Raw genomic sequence first — 14,902 nt, forward strand, 5'->3', positions numbered from 1 at the left:
TGACATACTTTTTGGATCTTTCTATTCGAACAGAATGTTCTTTGCCATCATGGAATTCTCCTTTCTCAGGTCTGATGGTGATTCTATGAATTTCTTTGGCACCAGGGATAGAAACTTCTAATCTTCCCTTCCTTAGAACAAGTGCATAATAAATCTGTAAAATAAAAGAATAGAACATTGTTAAACATGTATCGGTACACCAGCTGCAAATTCGGGGTGGGCATCCTGATAATGCAGACAAGTACCCACATATATTAAATATATTTGTAACTGTATTTCCCCTCTAGCAAAGTCAGGTTGCAGCTTTCTAAGTTAGAGCGCTACTAGGAGCGTGGAGTGCAGTCAGAGATACTTGTACTCAGTGGCAAACATATAGGAGTCGCAGCTGCGACCAGGCCTGTCACACTAGGGGGCCCGGCCGCCCTGCAGACCCCTACCGACTGGGTGCTCGCCGTCATGTTTTGCGGCCCCAGCCAGCGCTGTAGACCGCCGGGGCTGCACGTTCAAGGGGCCCATCGGGTGGCCCATGCTGTTAGGGCCACTCGATGGATATGGATTTTAAGGGGGCCTGGTCAGCACTGCAGTGCTTTAACAGCACGACCGTGCCCCCTGTGATGAAATCACTGCTGGGAGGAAGTGACTGCCCCAGTCACTCCTCCCAGCAATCACACAGAGCCCACGTGGGAGGAAGCAGAGGTAGGAGTCAGAGTGGGAATTCTGACTCCCATCAACCTGACCCACCACTGGACCCCAGGGAAAGTCAGCCTCCTGCATCTAAAAGGAAGGAAACAGGAGAGTGACTAAAACATTTTGTATATGTGTGTGTGTTTGTTTGTGTATGTATGTGTCTTTGTATGTATGTGTGTCGTTTAGACAACCCAGGGTATTTAATATGGGGTATGTCCAGTCTTTTTTAATAGCCACTTACTCACAAACACTGGCCAAAGTTAGCATGCAAAAAACAATTATGAACGCTAATTTTGGACAGTGTTTGTGATTAAGTGGCTACTAAAAAAGACTGGACATACCTCATTTGCAATACCTTGGGTTGTCTTCTCTTGCAAATGGTATGCCATCATGGGGGTAATTCTCATTCCTGGGCTACCATACACTCTCAAAGGCAACATAACCAACCTGGCGAATTTCAATTCAATTCAATTTCAAATTTTTAAAGAAAAAAAAGGAAATTCAAGCCTTATATTTTACCCTGTAACTTTCAAAAACGCTATAAATCCTGTACTTGGGGGGCACTGTTATTCTCGGAAGACTTTGCTGAACACAAATATTAGTGTTTCAGAACATTAAAATGTATCACAACAATGATATCCTCAGAGAAAATTCCTTTTGTGTGTGAAAAATGCAAACAACGTCACTGGCAATATCATCGCCGTGATATGTTTTACTGTTTTCTTACATTTTAGGTGGCTAAGGTGGGCAAGCCACCTAAATGTTGGTTTTAACATTATAAGGTCAGGAATACATGTTTTTGTTCCTGACCCAACAGTGTTCCTTTAAGGCTTTTAAATACTCATGATTTTTTTTTTTTTTTTTTGTATATGGAATGAAGAGCCTTGTTGTATGGGTGAATATAGTCTAATAATTATCTCAGTAAAGCTCTTCCATTATAGGTATATCAAAGATAATACAATTTCTTTGAAGTTAGGTTGTATATTAAAACTAGGCATCATGATTCTAAAATAAAGAAAGTCTTTCTTATTAAGTAGTATGCCTAGTAGAAAGGCAAATGCAATTTAATTAAGTACGTATTACAGCATATTCCCAGATGTTATGCTAGTTTGCTGTGTAAGAGTTTATTTTAGATTAAAGCTTAATACAACCAGAATAGATTCTGAAGAATATCTAGATAAATTGCAGGAACAATAGAATTCCGTAGGTCTTCCTTTCTATTTTATCAGAATGAATGTTCACCAAAATATATTAAAAAAAATACATCATATCATATCATATTGCAATAATAAAATATTATATAGTAATGTTCATAGTAAGAATTATTTGAATATATTTTTCAGGCATTATGTAATAAGACTTAGTACTTATTTGTCAGTCTTTCTGCATCAATACTATTAAAACAAATTATATATATATATATATATATATATATATATATATATATATATATATTAATTACAAGATCCATATGCAAGGAGCATAAGATACAGAATATTCACTTGTGAAGAAGTTGATGAGGGTTATGACCAGGGCTCGAGTCCTGCAGGAACGCGTGGGAACGGCGTTCCTGCACTTTTTCCAAAGCAGGAACGCCGTTCCCAGTCCTGCAGGACCTGCCCTGCTAACTGCACACAGGGGCCATCACACGCGGCGTTCTTCTCCAGCTCTCTCAGCTTCAACTCTCGCGAGACCCGCAGCTGTAAGAGCGTTGCCACGGGTTACCATGGCAACGCTCCGCACAGGCGAGTCTCGCGAGAGTTGAAGCTGAGAGAGCTGGAGAAGAACGCCGCGTGTGATGGGTTCCTGTGTGCAGCGGCTGCTACCCTCCACCGGACCACCAGGCGATCTCCCCCCTCCCTGACAAGGTAAGAAGCAGGGAGGGGTGAGTAAAGTAAAAAAAAACCATAAACACATAAAAGTTAAAAAGCAAATGCATCCCCCCCATCATCCAGCACACACACACACATAATCCAGCACACACACACATAATCCAGCACACACATAATCCAGCACACACACACACATAATCCAGCACACACACACATAATCCAGCACACACATAATCCAGCACACACACACACATAATCCAGCACACACATAATCCAGTACACACACACACATAATCCAGCGCACACACACACATAATCCAGCACACACATAATCCAGTACACACACACACATAATCCAGTACACACACACATCATCCAGCACACACACACACACACATCATCCAGCACACACACACCATCCAGCACACACACACATCATCCAGCACACACACACATAATCCAGCACACACACACATAATCCAGCACACACACACATCATCCAGCACACACACACACACACACATAATCCAGCACACACACACTGCATTCATTATACACAATCTGCACTTACTACAAACACACTACATTCATTATACACACTCTGCACTCATTACAAACACACTAAATTCACTGTACACACTGCACTCACTACACACACTACATTCACTATACACACTCTGCAGTCACTATACACACTCTGCATTCATTATACACACTCTGCATTCACTACACACACACTACATACACTGCATTCATTATACACACTGCATTCATTATACACACTCTGCACTCACTACAAACACACTACATTCACTATACACACTCTGCATTCATTATATAGACTCTGCATTCATTATACACACTCTGCACTCACTACACACTACATTCACTATACACACTCTGCATTCACTACAAACACTACATACACTGCATTCATTATACACACTCTGCACTCACTACAAACACACTACATTCACTATACACACTCTGCATTCATTATATAGACTCTGCATTCATTATACACACTCTGCACTCACTACACACTACATTCACTATACACACTCTGCATTCACTACAAACACACTACATACACTTCATTCATTATACACACTCTGCACTCACTACAAACACACTACATTCATTATACAAACTCTGCACTCACTACAAACACACTACATTCACTATACACACTTTGCACTCACTACACACTATATTCATTATACACACTGCACTCACTACACACACACCACATTCATTATACACATTCTGCACTCACTACAAACACACTACATTTATTATACACACTGCACTCACTACAAACACTTCATTATACACACTCTGCTCTCACCACAAACACACTACATTTATTATACACAATCCGCACTCACTACAAACACACTGCATTCATTATACACACTCTACACTTACTACAAACAAACTACATTCATTATACACACTCTACACTTACTACAAACACACTACATTCATTATACACACACTGCACTCACAACAAACACTACATTCATTATACACACTCTGCACTCACTACAAACACACTAAATTTATTATACACACTGCACTCACTACAAACACACTACATTCACTATACACACTCTGCATTCATTATATAGACTCTGCATTCATTATACACACTCTGCACTCACTACACACTACATTCACTATACACACTCTGCATTCACTACAAACACACTACATACACTGCATTCATTATACACACTCTGCACTCACTACAAACACACCATATTCATTATACACACTCTGCACTCACTACAAACACACTACATTCACTATACACACTTTGCACTCACTACACACTATATTCATTATACACACTGCACTCACTACACACACACTACATTCATTATACACATTCTGCACTCACTACAAACACACTACATTTATTATACACACTGCACTCACTACAAACACTTCATTATACACACTCTGCTCTCACCACAAACACACTACATTTATTATACACAATCCGCACTCACTACAAACACACTGCATTCATTATACGCACTCTACACTTACTACAAGCACACTACATTCATTATACACACTCTACACTTACTACAAACACTACATTCATTATACACACACTGCACTCACAACAAACACTACATTCATTATACACACACTGCACTCACAACAAACACACAACATTCATTATACACACTCTGCACTCACTACAAACACACTAAATTTATTATACACACTGCACTCACTACAAACACACTACATTCATTATACACACTGCACTCACTACAAACACACTACATTCATTATCCATACTCTGCATTCACTACAAACACACTACATTCATTATACACACCCTGCACTGCACTATATGCATAGGAGTGTAATTTTTTTTTAAGGGGGGAGGCGGAATCTTGGGTGAGTTCCCACACTTTTTTCCCCAGGACTTGACCCCTGGTTATGACCTGCACTTTGTCTCATGCACTGTAGATTGTGGTATACCTCAATATTTATATTCCCGTAGTGTTATGTCTGTATTATTTCTGGACCCCAACTTTCCCTCCTTCACGTTTTTCTGTCTTTGGTTTCCCTCTCTAAGTTTTAAAATCAATAATAATTTTAAAGTTAACAAAAAAGACGTTTATGAGGCTGGCTTATGATATACCATTATGTGAAACACTTTACATTACACTTTACAACTATCAATAACATATATGATGTTAATAACGTTGTCTGTTTTTACCTGGCTGCTCTGTCTACGTTTCCTTCTTGAATTCCCTCCATTGCCAAACAAGATCATTCCGGATTCATTTTTTGTGCTGAATGACAAGGTAATCTCTGTACCAGCAGGCAGGGACACTGGTGGCAACTCCACATATCCAGGCTTTGGAAAACTTACTACATACACTTTCTAGAGTGACAAAAACAAAAATGAATTATAAGCGATACAAAAAAAAACAGTATAATATTAAATGCTCTACGTCAAACATGTTATGTACATGGACAACACAGCAAACACATTTTTACAATTTTAGATTGCCCTTTTTTCTATAGAGATTAAAGGATAAAAACAACAATGGATAAATAAATCAGTTCATATGTTTTATATTTTAAAACAAACAATCAGAAATGTATTAGGTCAACCATGATAGCTTAATTTCCAGATGCTTGCTTTTCCATCAAATACCAGAAAATGTGCACTATTTATAGTGTCGGTATGATGACATTCACACATGTGGCTACACAAACAACTGCCTGAGGGACTAGAAGTAAGTTGAAATGGAAAAGGGAAGAAAAAAAAAAAAGAGTATAAATTGCTGCTGGACTAGGAGGGGAGTTAAGTAGGCTGCAATGGACCCAGAATGAGTTGACCATGACTTGGGGAAGTGAAATAACACAAGGGAGCTGGAATAGGGTCCAAAATACCCAAGGGCTTCAGAACAGAACTACAATGAACAATGTTATTTTAATTGAAAGATTAATGAGAGTAACTTTAGAATAAAGTGATCAGAGTCTAAATAACTAGTTGTTAAATATGAGCAGCAAAGTAACAAGTTCAGTGAAAAAACATCCGGCAGTCAACTAGACAGTAGAAAGCGTACATTTGCATTAACATTTTGGGCTATAGCATATGATTAAGCAGTTTTGCAGATTTTACATTGTAGTGGTCTTAGAAGATGCAAATATACAGCAGTGATGATCTGTGTGCCAGTAAAATTGTAAAAAGCAAGCAGCCCATTTGGATATGAAACCTTTTTGATTTAGCTCAAGAACTTATATATTGTATTGTCATATTTATTAAGCCTGTGCATTGGTTTTCAATTTGTCCAAATTTAGGTTGATTGATCGGTTGTCTGAATTCTGTAGCTAAGGAGCACCATATGGACACATAACCTAACAAACGACTTGTGCAATGAATGAGCATGATTCGGAGTTCCCTCCATGGCACCAAAAAAAAAGATGATTGATTGGAAAAAAAGATGATTGTGGTTAGGGGACAGCCACAAAATGTTAATGTTATTGACAGATTGAGTGAGAAGAGAAACAAGAGAAACAAGGATGAGCAGTAATATATATATATATATATATATATATATATATATATATATATATATATATATATATATATATATATATATATATATATATATATATATATATATAAAATATATTTAATACAAAATATAAAATATAAATATTTTTTTTTTTACTGCTACTCTTTTTCCTCTCTTGATATGGAAAAACAAATGGTGGTAAAATACACCTATTGGTGTTCAATAAAATATTAATAATATGAATATAATTTGCAGTACACTGATTGGCCCACTTTCTGCCACTTCTGGTTCATCAGAATAGTTTCCCCCCCGAATACTTTGCATGGAAGAGTCAAGCCACCACATGAATGACTATTGTATTACCTCAACTGAATTTTATTTTCAGATGAAGTGATTCGCCAAACCAAATTTTCCCACCATGCACAAGTCTAATATCTATGCAGTTATGAGTTGTAGAAACATTGGTGCTCACAGTCACAATTATTATTTTGTACATAACCTTTTAAGATCTAAGATGAACTAATGGGTAACTCAGTCACCAGACATTTTCCTAGTACTCAGCTTGGGATATTTTATAAATCTGTTCTTTTTCACAGACCTGACAAAACACAGTTGCCTACATGAGTCCTGCATCGGTTATAAGTGTGTGAATTATTTTTCATCTATTTTTTTTTTCCTTATAAGCAATTCTAACTGTGTTTAAGAATGAAAGCTCCTCTCATCTTAATACATTTCTTAAATCTGCTTACTGCAAATCACTTCTAACTATATCAGCACTCCATGGGTCAACATGGCCATGAAAACACCCTACAGAACTTGCTTCATTATTTCTTGCTCACAATAAACCAGTTTTATAACCTTCCTCATGAGTCATACTCATAAACCATGTAAACTGATCTCTGCTGACTAGGATGCTGGTAATATTATAACACAATAAAAAGGTAGTGAACAAAATGAAACAGGATTGTAAATCTATGCCTTTATTTATTTTCAGTGCTAAGTATTTGAATCACAGCAACAAATTTAATTAACTGTCACAAGAGTTGTTTCTTCATTTTAAATTAGAATACTTTGAAAAACAAAGTTCTACACCCTCAGGGAAAACCTGTTTCAGTCTTGAATGAAATTCTAAAATGTATATAAATTTGCAGGTCCTCATGCCCACTTCTTCAATATATTATTATTATTATTATTATTATATTATTATTTATATAGCGCCATCAAATTCCGCAGCGCTTTACAATGGGTGGACGAACAGACATGTAGTTGGACACACTGGAACAGAGGGGTTGAGGGCCCTGCTCAATGAGCTTACATGCTAGATGTAGTGGGGTAAAGTGACACAAAAAGGAAAGGATAGTATTAGACTAGTGACAGTTGCAAGAGAGGAATCAGTCTGGAGCTATTAACAGTTTAATTGATCCACTTTTATGAAGAAGTGGGTTTTTAATGATTTTTTGAAAGAGTGGAGACTGGGTGAGCATCTAACGGAGGAGGGAAGGGAGTTAGTTAGTTCTATGTATTTTTTTTAGTAACATTCAGTTTAATTTATGGTGCAGAAAAGAAGATCACATTCATAATAATGGTGCATATAAACTAAAAGATGTAAAGTAACATAAGCTAGAGTGAAAAAATAATAATGTATGTGCTATTGAGGTCATATTCTGTTGTTATTGTTTTGATTTCCATCTCCAGTGCTAAGTGTCCCACTGCCTTGCCTAGAGTCACAACTCTCTCTAAGTAGCATGGTTTCCCAAAGGCAATTTTGAATCTGGATGCTTCAAGCTAGTTGTATTTTTTTAAAGCCTTCCATCTCACATAATTGCAGATATGACCGCTCAAATGCATCAAACTGATCAGATTTGCACCAGAGTATATTCTATACACTGCACTCTAGTATACACTGTTGTGCCAAAATCTTCAGTGGCAAGTTAAAGCAGCTAGTAAGCCTTAAAGAGTTACTCCAACCAAAAAACATTGTTTTTATAAAGGTTTTGGTTAGAGTAATCTTATTTTTTTTTTTTTTTTTAGGTGGTACACTCCCAATGCAAAAAAAATCTAAAGGAAAAGATTTAAAGCGGCACTGTCATGCCGAACTTACCTTTCCTCAATCTCTTCCTCTTCTCCCCCTCTCTCGGGATCTGTTATTCTTTTCTTCCATTCTTCTTTAGTTTTCTTTAAAATCATAAGACAAAGTAGGGACTCTGTCTTATGGAGGATTCCTCCGCTTGACCAGCTCTGACCAGCGGAGGAGCAAAGTGTGCTTCATTTCCGCTGGTCAGACCAATTTTCCCATGATCCCTAGCTTTCCTCCCAGTTCCCACAATGCTTCCTGTCAGTATTGCCGAACGTCCTGTCACTTAGACAGAACGCCGGCAAAACTGCCGAATTGCATCCTAAGTGAATGAGCACTGTTTCTCCATTGGTGTTAGGATGCAATTCGGTACTTTGTTCGGATCGGAATTTCATTCAAATGAATGAAACTCTGATCCTATTCATTGCTGTGGCTGCATCTTGCAGCCGCTTAGTAGATAACTCCCTAATTCCCACGGTATCAGGGAGCTATCTACTAAAAGGCTGAAAGACCTAAATTGGTCTTTCAGCCAAATTTACTAACACTAAGTAAAAATGACTTGGTATTAGTAAATAATATGCCCCTACTCGCTATACCGCGAGTAGGGGCATGTCTAGTAAGCAGTGAGCAGCCTGTGGCTGCTCACTGTAAAAAAAAAATAAAAAAAATATTTCCCCCCACCCCTAAACGACGGGTGGGGGCTGTAAAGTAAAATAAGGGAGGGAGACCTATTGTCGTCCCCCCCCCCGGCCCCCACCCCTGAGCGGTGGGTGGGGGCCATAAAGATAATGAGGGGGGGGGACCTACTGTCCTCCCCCCCTGCCTCCACCCCTGGGCGGCGGGTGGGGGCCATAATGGTAATAAAGGGGGGGGACCTACTGTCCTCCCCCCGGCCCCCACCCCTGGGCGGCGGGTGGGGGCCATGATAGTAGTAGGGAGGGGGGGGGACCTACTGTCCTCCCCCCCAGCCCCCACCCCTGGCCGGCGGGTGGGGGCCATAATGGTAATAAGAGGGGGGGACCTACTGTCCTCCCCCCCCGGCCCCCACCCCTGGGCGGCGGGTGGGGGCCATAATGGTAATAAGAGGGGGACCTACTGTCCTCCCCCCCCCGGCCCCCACCCCTGGGCGGCGGGTGGGGGCCATAATGGTAATAATAGGGGGGGGACCTACTGTCCTCCCCCCCCGGCCCCCACCCCTGGGCGGCAGGTGGGGGCCATAATAGTAGTAGGGGGGGGACCTACTGTCCTCCCCCCCGGCCCCCACCCCTGGCCGGCGGGTGGGGGCCATAATGGTAATAAGAGGGGGGGGACCTACTGTCCTCCCCCCCCGGCCCCCACCCCTGGGCGGCAGGTGGGGGCCATAATAGTAGTAGGGGGGGACCTACTGTCCTCCCCCCCGGCCCCCACCCCTGGCCGGCGGGTGGGGGCCATAATGGTAATAAGAGGGGGGGGACCTACTGTCCTCCCCCCCCCGGCCCCCACCCCTGGGCGGCGGGTGCGGGCCATAATGGTAATAAGAGGGGGACCTACTGTCCTCCCCCCCCGGCCCCCACCCCTGGGCGGCGGGTGGGGGCCATAATGGTAATAAGAGGGGGGGGACCTACTGTCCTCCCCCCCCGGCCCCCACCGCTGGGCGGCAGGTGGGGGCCATAATAGTAGTAGGGGGGGGACCTACTGTCCACCCCCCCGGCCCCCACCCCTGGCCGGCGGGTGGGGGCCATAATGGTAATAAGAGGGGGGGGGACCTACTGTCCTCCCCCCCCGGCCCCCACCCCTGGGCGGCAGGTGGGGGCCATAATAGTAGTAGGGGGGGGACCTACTGTCCTCCCCCCCGGCCCCCACCCCTGGCCGGCGGGTGGGGGCCATAATGGTAATAAGAGGGGGGGGACCTACTGTCCTCCCCCCCCCCAGCCCCCACCCCTGGGCGGCGGGTGGGGGCCATAATAGTAGTAGGGGGGGACCTACTGTCCTCCCCCCCGGCCCCCACCCCTGGCCGGCGGGTGGGGACCATAATGGTAATAAGAGGGGGGGGACCTACTGTCCTCCCCCCCCCGGCCCCCACCCCTGGGCGGCGGGTGGGGGCACTAAGTAAATTCCCCCCCCCATCAAGGTGACTAGGGGTGCCCAAGCCCCTAGTCACCCACCCCCCACCCAAATAAAAAATGCCCCTACCTACCCCCCTCACCCTAAAAAATAGCGAGGGGGGAATAAAATTGCTAACCTGTAAAGTAAAATTAAACTTACCATTCGACGTCTTCTTTTTTCTAAAATCTTCATTTTTCAGCCCCAAAAAAGGCCAAATAAAAAACCATCATAGCCGTCGAACTAAAAATAAAATAAAAAACCCGAGCGCAAAAAAAAAAAAACGGACGAAAAAGAAAAAACCCGAGCGCACATAAAAATAATCCATCTTCACCCATGGAGGGCTCCGCGCAGACTGAGCTCCGCAGGGCGGGGCAAGGCTTATAAAGCCTTGCCCCACCCTGCAATTACCCTAAGAACACTCTGATTGGTGGGTTTAAGCCAATCAGAGTGCTCTTTGTCATTTTACAAGCGTGGGAAAGTTCTTTGGAATTTTCCCATGCTTGTAAAATGACACAGAGCACTGTGATTGGATGGCTTGAAATCCATCCAATCACAGTGCTCTGTGTCATTTTACAAGCGTGGGAAAGTTCTTTGGAATTTTCCCACGCTTGTAAAATGACACAGAGCACTGTGATTGGATGGCTTGAAATCCATCCAATCACAGTGCTCTGTGTCATTTTACAAGCGTGGGAAAGTTCCAAAGAACTTTCCCACGCTTGTAAAATGACACAGAGCACTGTGATTTTATAGACCCCCAGGACAAATAGAAGAGTTAGATAATCTACTAGTTGAGGAAATAGCTAAAATGACAATGAAGGGGGAAGTTATCATCATGAGTGACTTTCATCTTCCGGATGTGAACTGGAAAACCAAAACAGCTGCTTGTGCCAGGAGCACACATATTCTAAACTCCCTACTGGTATTGTCTATAAAACAAGTTGTTGAGGAGCCAACTCGTAAAGAGGCCATACTAGATTTAGTGTTAACAAATGGAGATTTGGTATCAGATATTACTGTAGGTGAAAGTTTAGGATCCAGTGATCATCAATCACTCTGGTTTAATATAAGAACAGTGACTGAGTCACACCACACAAAAACAAAAGTTTTAGATTTTAGAAAAACAAACTTTTATAAAATTAGAATATATGTAAAGGAGCCCTTATCAGACTGGAGCAATTTAAATGGAGTCCAAGAGAAATGGGATTATTTAAACGTTGCACTGCTGAAGGCAACAAATTGCATTAGGCTTGTCAGTAAAAGCAAACAATTTATGAAACGACTGTGGTACTTCACAGATGTGGCCAAAATAGAAAAAAAATATAAAGTTAGCATTTAGTAATTATAAAAAATAACCTTAGTGATGAAGACAAACAGATCTATAAGATTAGGCAGAAAGAGGCTAAGCAAGTAATAAGAGCTTCCAAATACCACACAGAAGAGAAAATAGCAAAGTCAGTAAAAAAAAAGCGGACAAAACATTTTTTAGATACATAAATGAGAAAAGGAAAGTAAAACAAGGATTAGTTAGATTAAAAACAAAATAAGGGGGCGGAGCCTGACCACCGATGAAGATGACAGCGTGAGTCCTGAGCTCCCTCTCCCCTGAGCATACAATCAGCCTCCATCAGCGACAAATATAACCAATCCATGTGAAACAAACAGCACCACGCACAAACATAGAAGCCGTCACTGTCTACCCGCCATGGGAGGCAATAAAAAACGGAAAGAACAAACGCCATCGGTGGCCACGCGATTCTGCAGCTCAAAACAAGGGCGGCCATCTTTACCCCAAGGCCCACATCACTCAGACTCAGACACCAAGGATAGTGATGTCCCTGATGACCCAGCAGCTCATCTAACCATGGGCAATCTGAGAAAGCTACTCAGGGAAACCTCAGCGGACATCAAGGCCTACACGGCAGCAGAACTTGAAAAACAAATCTCAGGCCTGAAAGACGACCTTGAGGCGCTTACGTTGCACACATCACAGGCCGAACTGAAGCAGGTCTAGCAGAGAATTGGACTCAAGAAAGTCTGTCAATCTCGCATACACAACTCTTTCAAAGATCTTGGATGCAAAAGGCAGTAGAGAGATAGGACGGTAGTTGGACAGGGAGTTAGGGTCATGGTTGGGCCTCTTTACAATTGGTGTTAAAGTTGCATGTTTGTAGAGAAATGGAAATATGCCAAGGAGAGAGAGGTATTGAGAATTTTAGTGAGAGGTAGAGAAAGAGAAGAAGACAGAGTACAGATGAGATGCAAAGAAATTGGATCTAGGGAGCAGGTGGTGGGGCGGGAGGACTGGAGCAGAGCAGAAACCTCTTCCACAGTTGCAAAGTCTGAGGCGGTCAAGGATCTTAACATGTATAGCTTGGAGGAAAGACGAGACAGGGGGGATATGACAGAACCATTTAAATGCATAAAGGGAATCAACACAGTAAAGGAGGAGACTATATTTAAAAGAAGAAAAACTACCACAACAAGAGGACATAGTCTTAAATTAGAGGGGCAAAGGTTTAAAAATAATATCCGGAAGTATTACTTTACTGAAAGGGTAGTGGATGCATGGAATAGGCTACCAGCTGAAGTGGTAGAGGTTAACACAGTAAAGGAGTTTACGCATGCGTGAGATATGCATAAGGCTATCCTAACTATAAGATAAGGCCAGGGACTAATTAAAGTATTTAAAAAAAATTGGGCAGACTAGATGGGCCGAATGGTTCTTATCTGCCGTCACATTCTATGTATTGTTGTCTGTGTGTGTGGCTGTCTGTGTGCATGGTTAGTTGTCTTTGTGCATGGCTGTCTGTCTGTGTGAATGGCTGTCTGTGTGTGTATATATGGCTGTGTGTGTGTGTGTGTGTGTCTGTCTGTCTGTGTGTGTGTCTCTCTGTCAGTGTGTGTCTGTCAGTGAGTCTATGTGTGTGTGTGTATGTCAGTGTGTGTCTGTAAAGGGAGCATGTGTGTCTGAGTTATTCTGTGTATCTGTGAGTGAGTGTGTGTGTCTGTGAAGGAGCCTGTTTGTCAGTTAGTGTGTGTCTGTCAGTGAATGTGTGTGTCTGTGAGTGCATGTGTGTGTTGGAGTGATTCTGTGTGTATGTCAGTGTGTGTGTGTATGTCTGTCAGTGAGTGTGAGTGAGAACAGGGGCAGGGGTTAGTAGACGGGGGACTGGGATTTAGTAGACAAGGGGGGACTGGGATTTAGTAGATGAGGGGGGGCTGGGATTTAGTAGACGAGGGGGGACTGGAGTTTAGTAGAGGGGGTCATTTCTATTTTTTTAATACTGTACTTTTCAAAACAAACCTACATTTCTATGAAAATTTACATGTTTGTTTTTTTTGTGGCCCACTTAAACTTAAACATTGTTTATTTGGCACTTGCTAGCCTTTGAGTTTGACATGCTTGTTCTACACTATTATACCATATCTCTTTGTATGCCACAAAGCATCCACTGTTTCAAATTTATTTACCTCCATAATTCAAGCACGAAAATAAATCAAGTATCAATCACTTGGAAAGGATAAGAAAACAGCACAACCAAAGTTAGACAAACATAATCCAAAATATGTCAACAAAGTTTAGCAAAAAATAAATCACATTTCATCTATACTTTTTACGCACTGCTATGAAAGACTTTATGAGGTAGCAGAACTGAGAACATAATCTTTTGTATTTTCCTGATGATGCTTATTTATATTTTCTTCAAACAGTGTGAGAAAGAACAGCGGGGAGGAATCCTGACATTTCCTAATATTTATTGCATTTCATTTTTTCTTGTACTTAATTTTTTTTTAAAATGCTTTATTAAAGACGTATACCATGAAGCAAGATACAATGACATTGAAAGTTTACACTGTTTACAGCATCATTTTTTATTTTTAACATAAAATAGAAATAAAATACAAGAATCAATATCAGACTAAAGTTTGCATGATAAGGAAGTGGCAGACAGAAGCATGTGTTCGGCATCATAGTTGCTGAGATTGCATAAGTGCAAGCCCCTATGTCTTGGTCAATCCCCACACCTCTACACATAGATGTGCCAATTTATTTTGGAGCAGTTCCCATGTCACCTGAATGAGCCAGGGCCATGCTACCTTGGGATTTAGATTATTTGGGCTGGAGGCACATATCGCAATGAACCGTCATAGCTAGGGCTTCATCAGTA

The 14,902-nt window shown here is 41.7% G+C and overlaps 1 protein-coding gene across 10 annotated transcripts in view; it reads right to left on the minus strand.

Annotated features, from left to right (window-relative positions):
• Positions 1-14,902, minus strand: part of LAMA2 (laminin subunit alpha 2) — a 767,184-nt gene that overhangs the window by 35,838 nt on the left and 716,444 nt on the right. For all 10 annotated transcript variants that reach the window (XM_063443147.1, XM_063443149.1, XM_063443146.1 and 7 more), the window contains 2 exons: positions 5,263-5,430; positions 9-154 (listed from right to left, as the gene is read on the minus strand). In XM_063443147.1, coding sequence (XP_063299217.1) covers positions 9-154; positions 5,263-5,430 — 314 coding nt within the window. The remainder of the gene's footprint in view (positions 1-8; positions 155-5,262; positions 5,431-14,902) is intronic.

The sequence above is a fragment of the Pelobates fuscus genome, chromosome 2 (assembly GCF_036172605.1).
Source record: "Pelobates fuscus isolate aPelFus1 chromosome 2, aPelFus1.pri, whole genome shotgun sequence".
NCBI classification, from domain to species: Eukaryota; Metazoa; Chordata; class Amphibia; order Anura; family Pelobatidae; genus Pelobates; species Pelobates fuscus.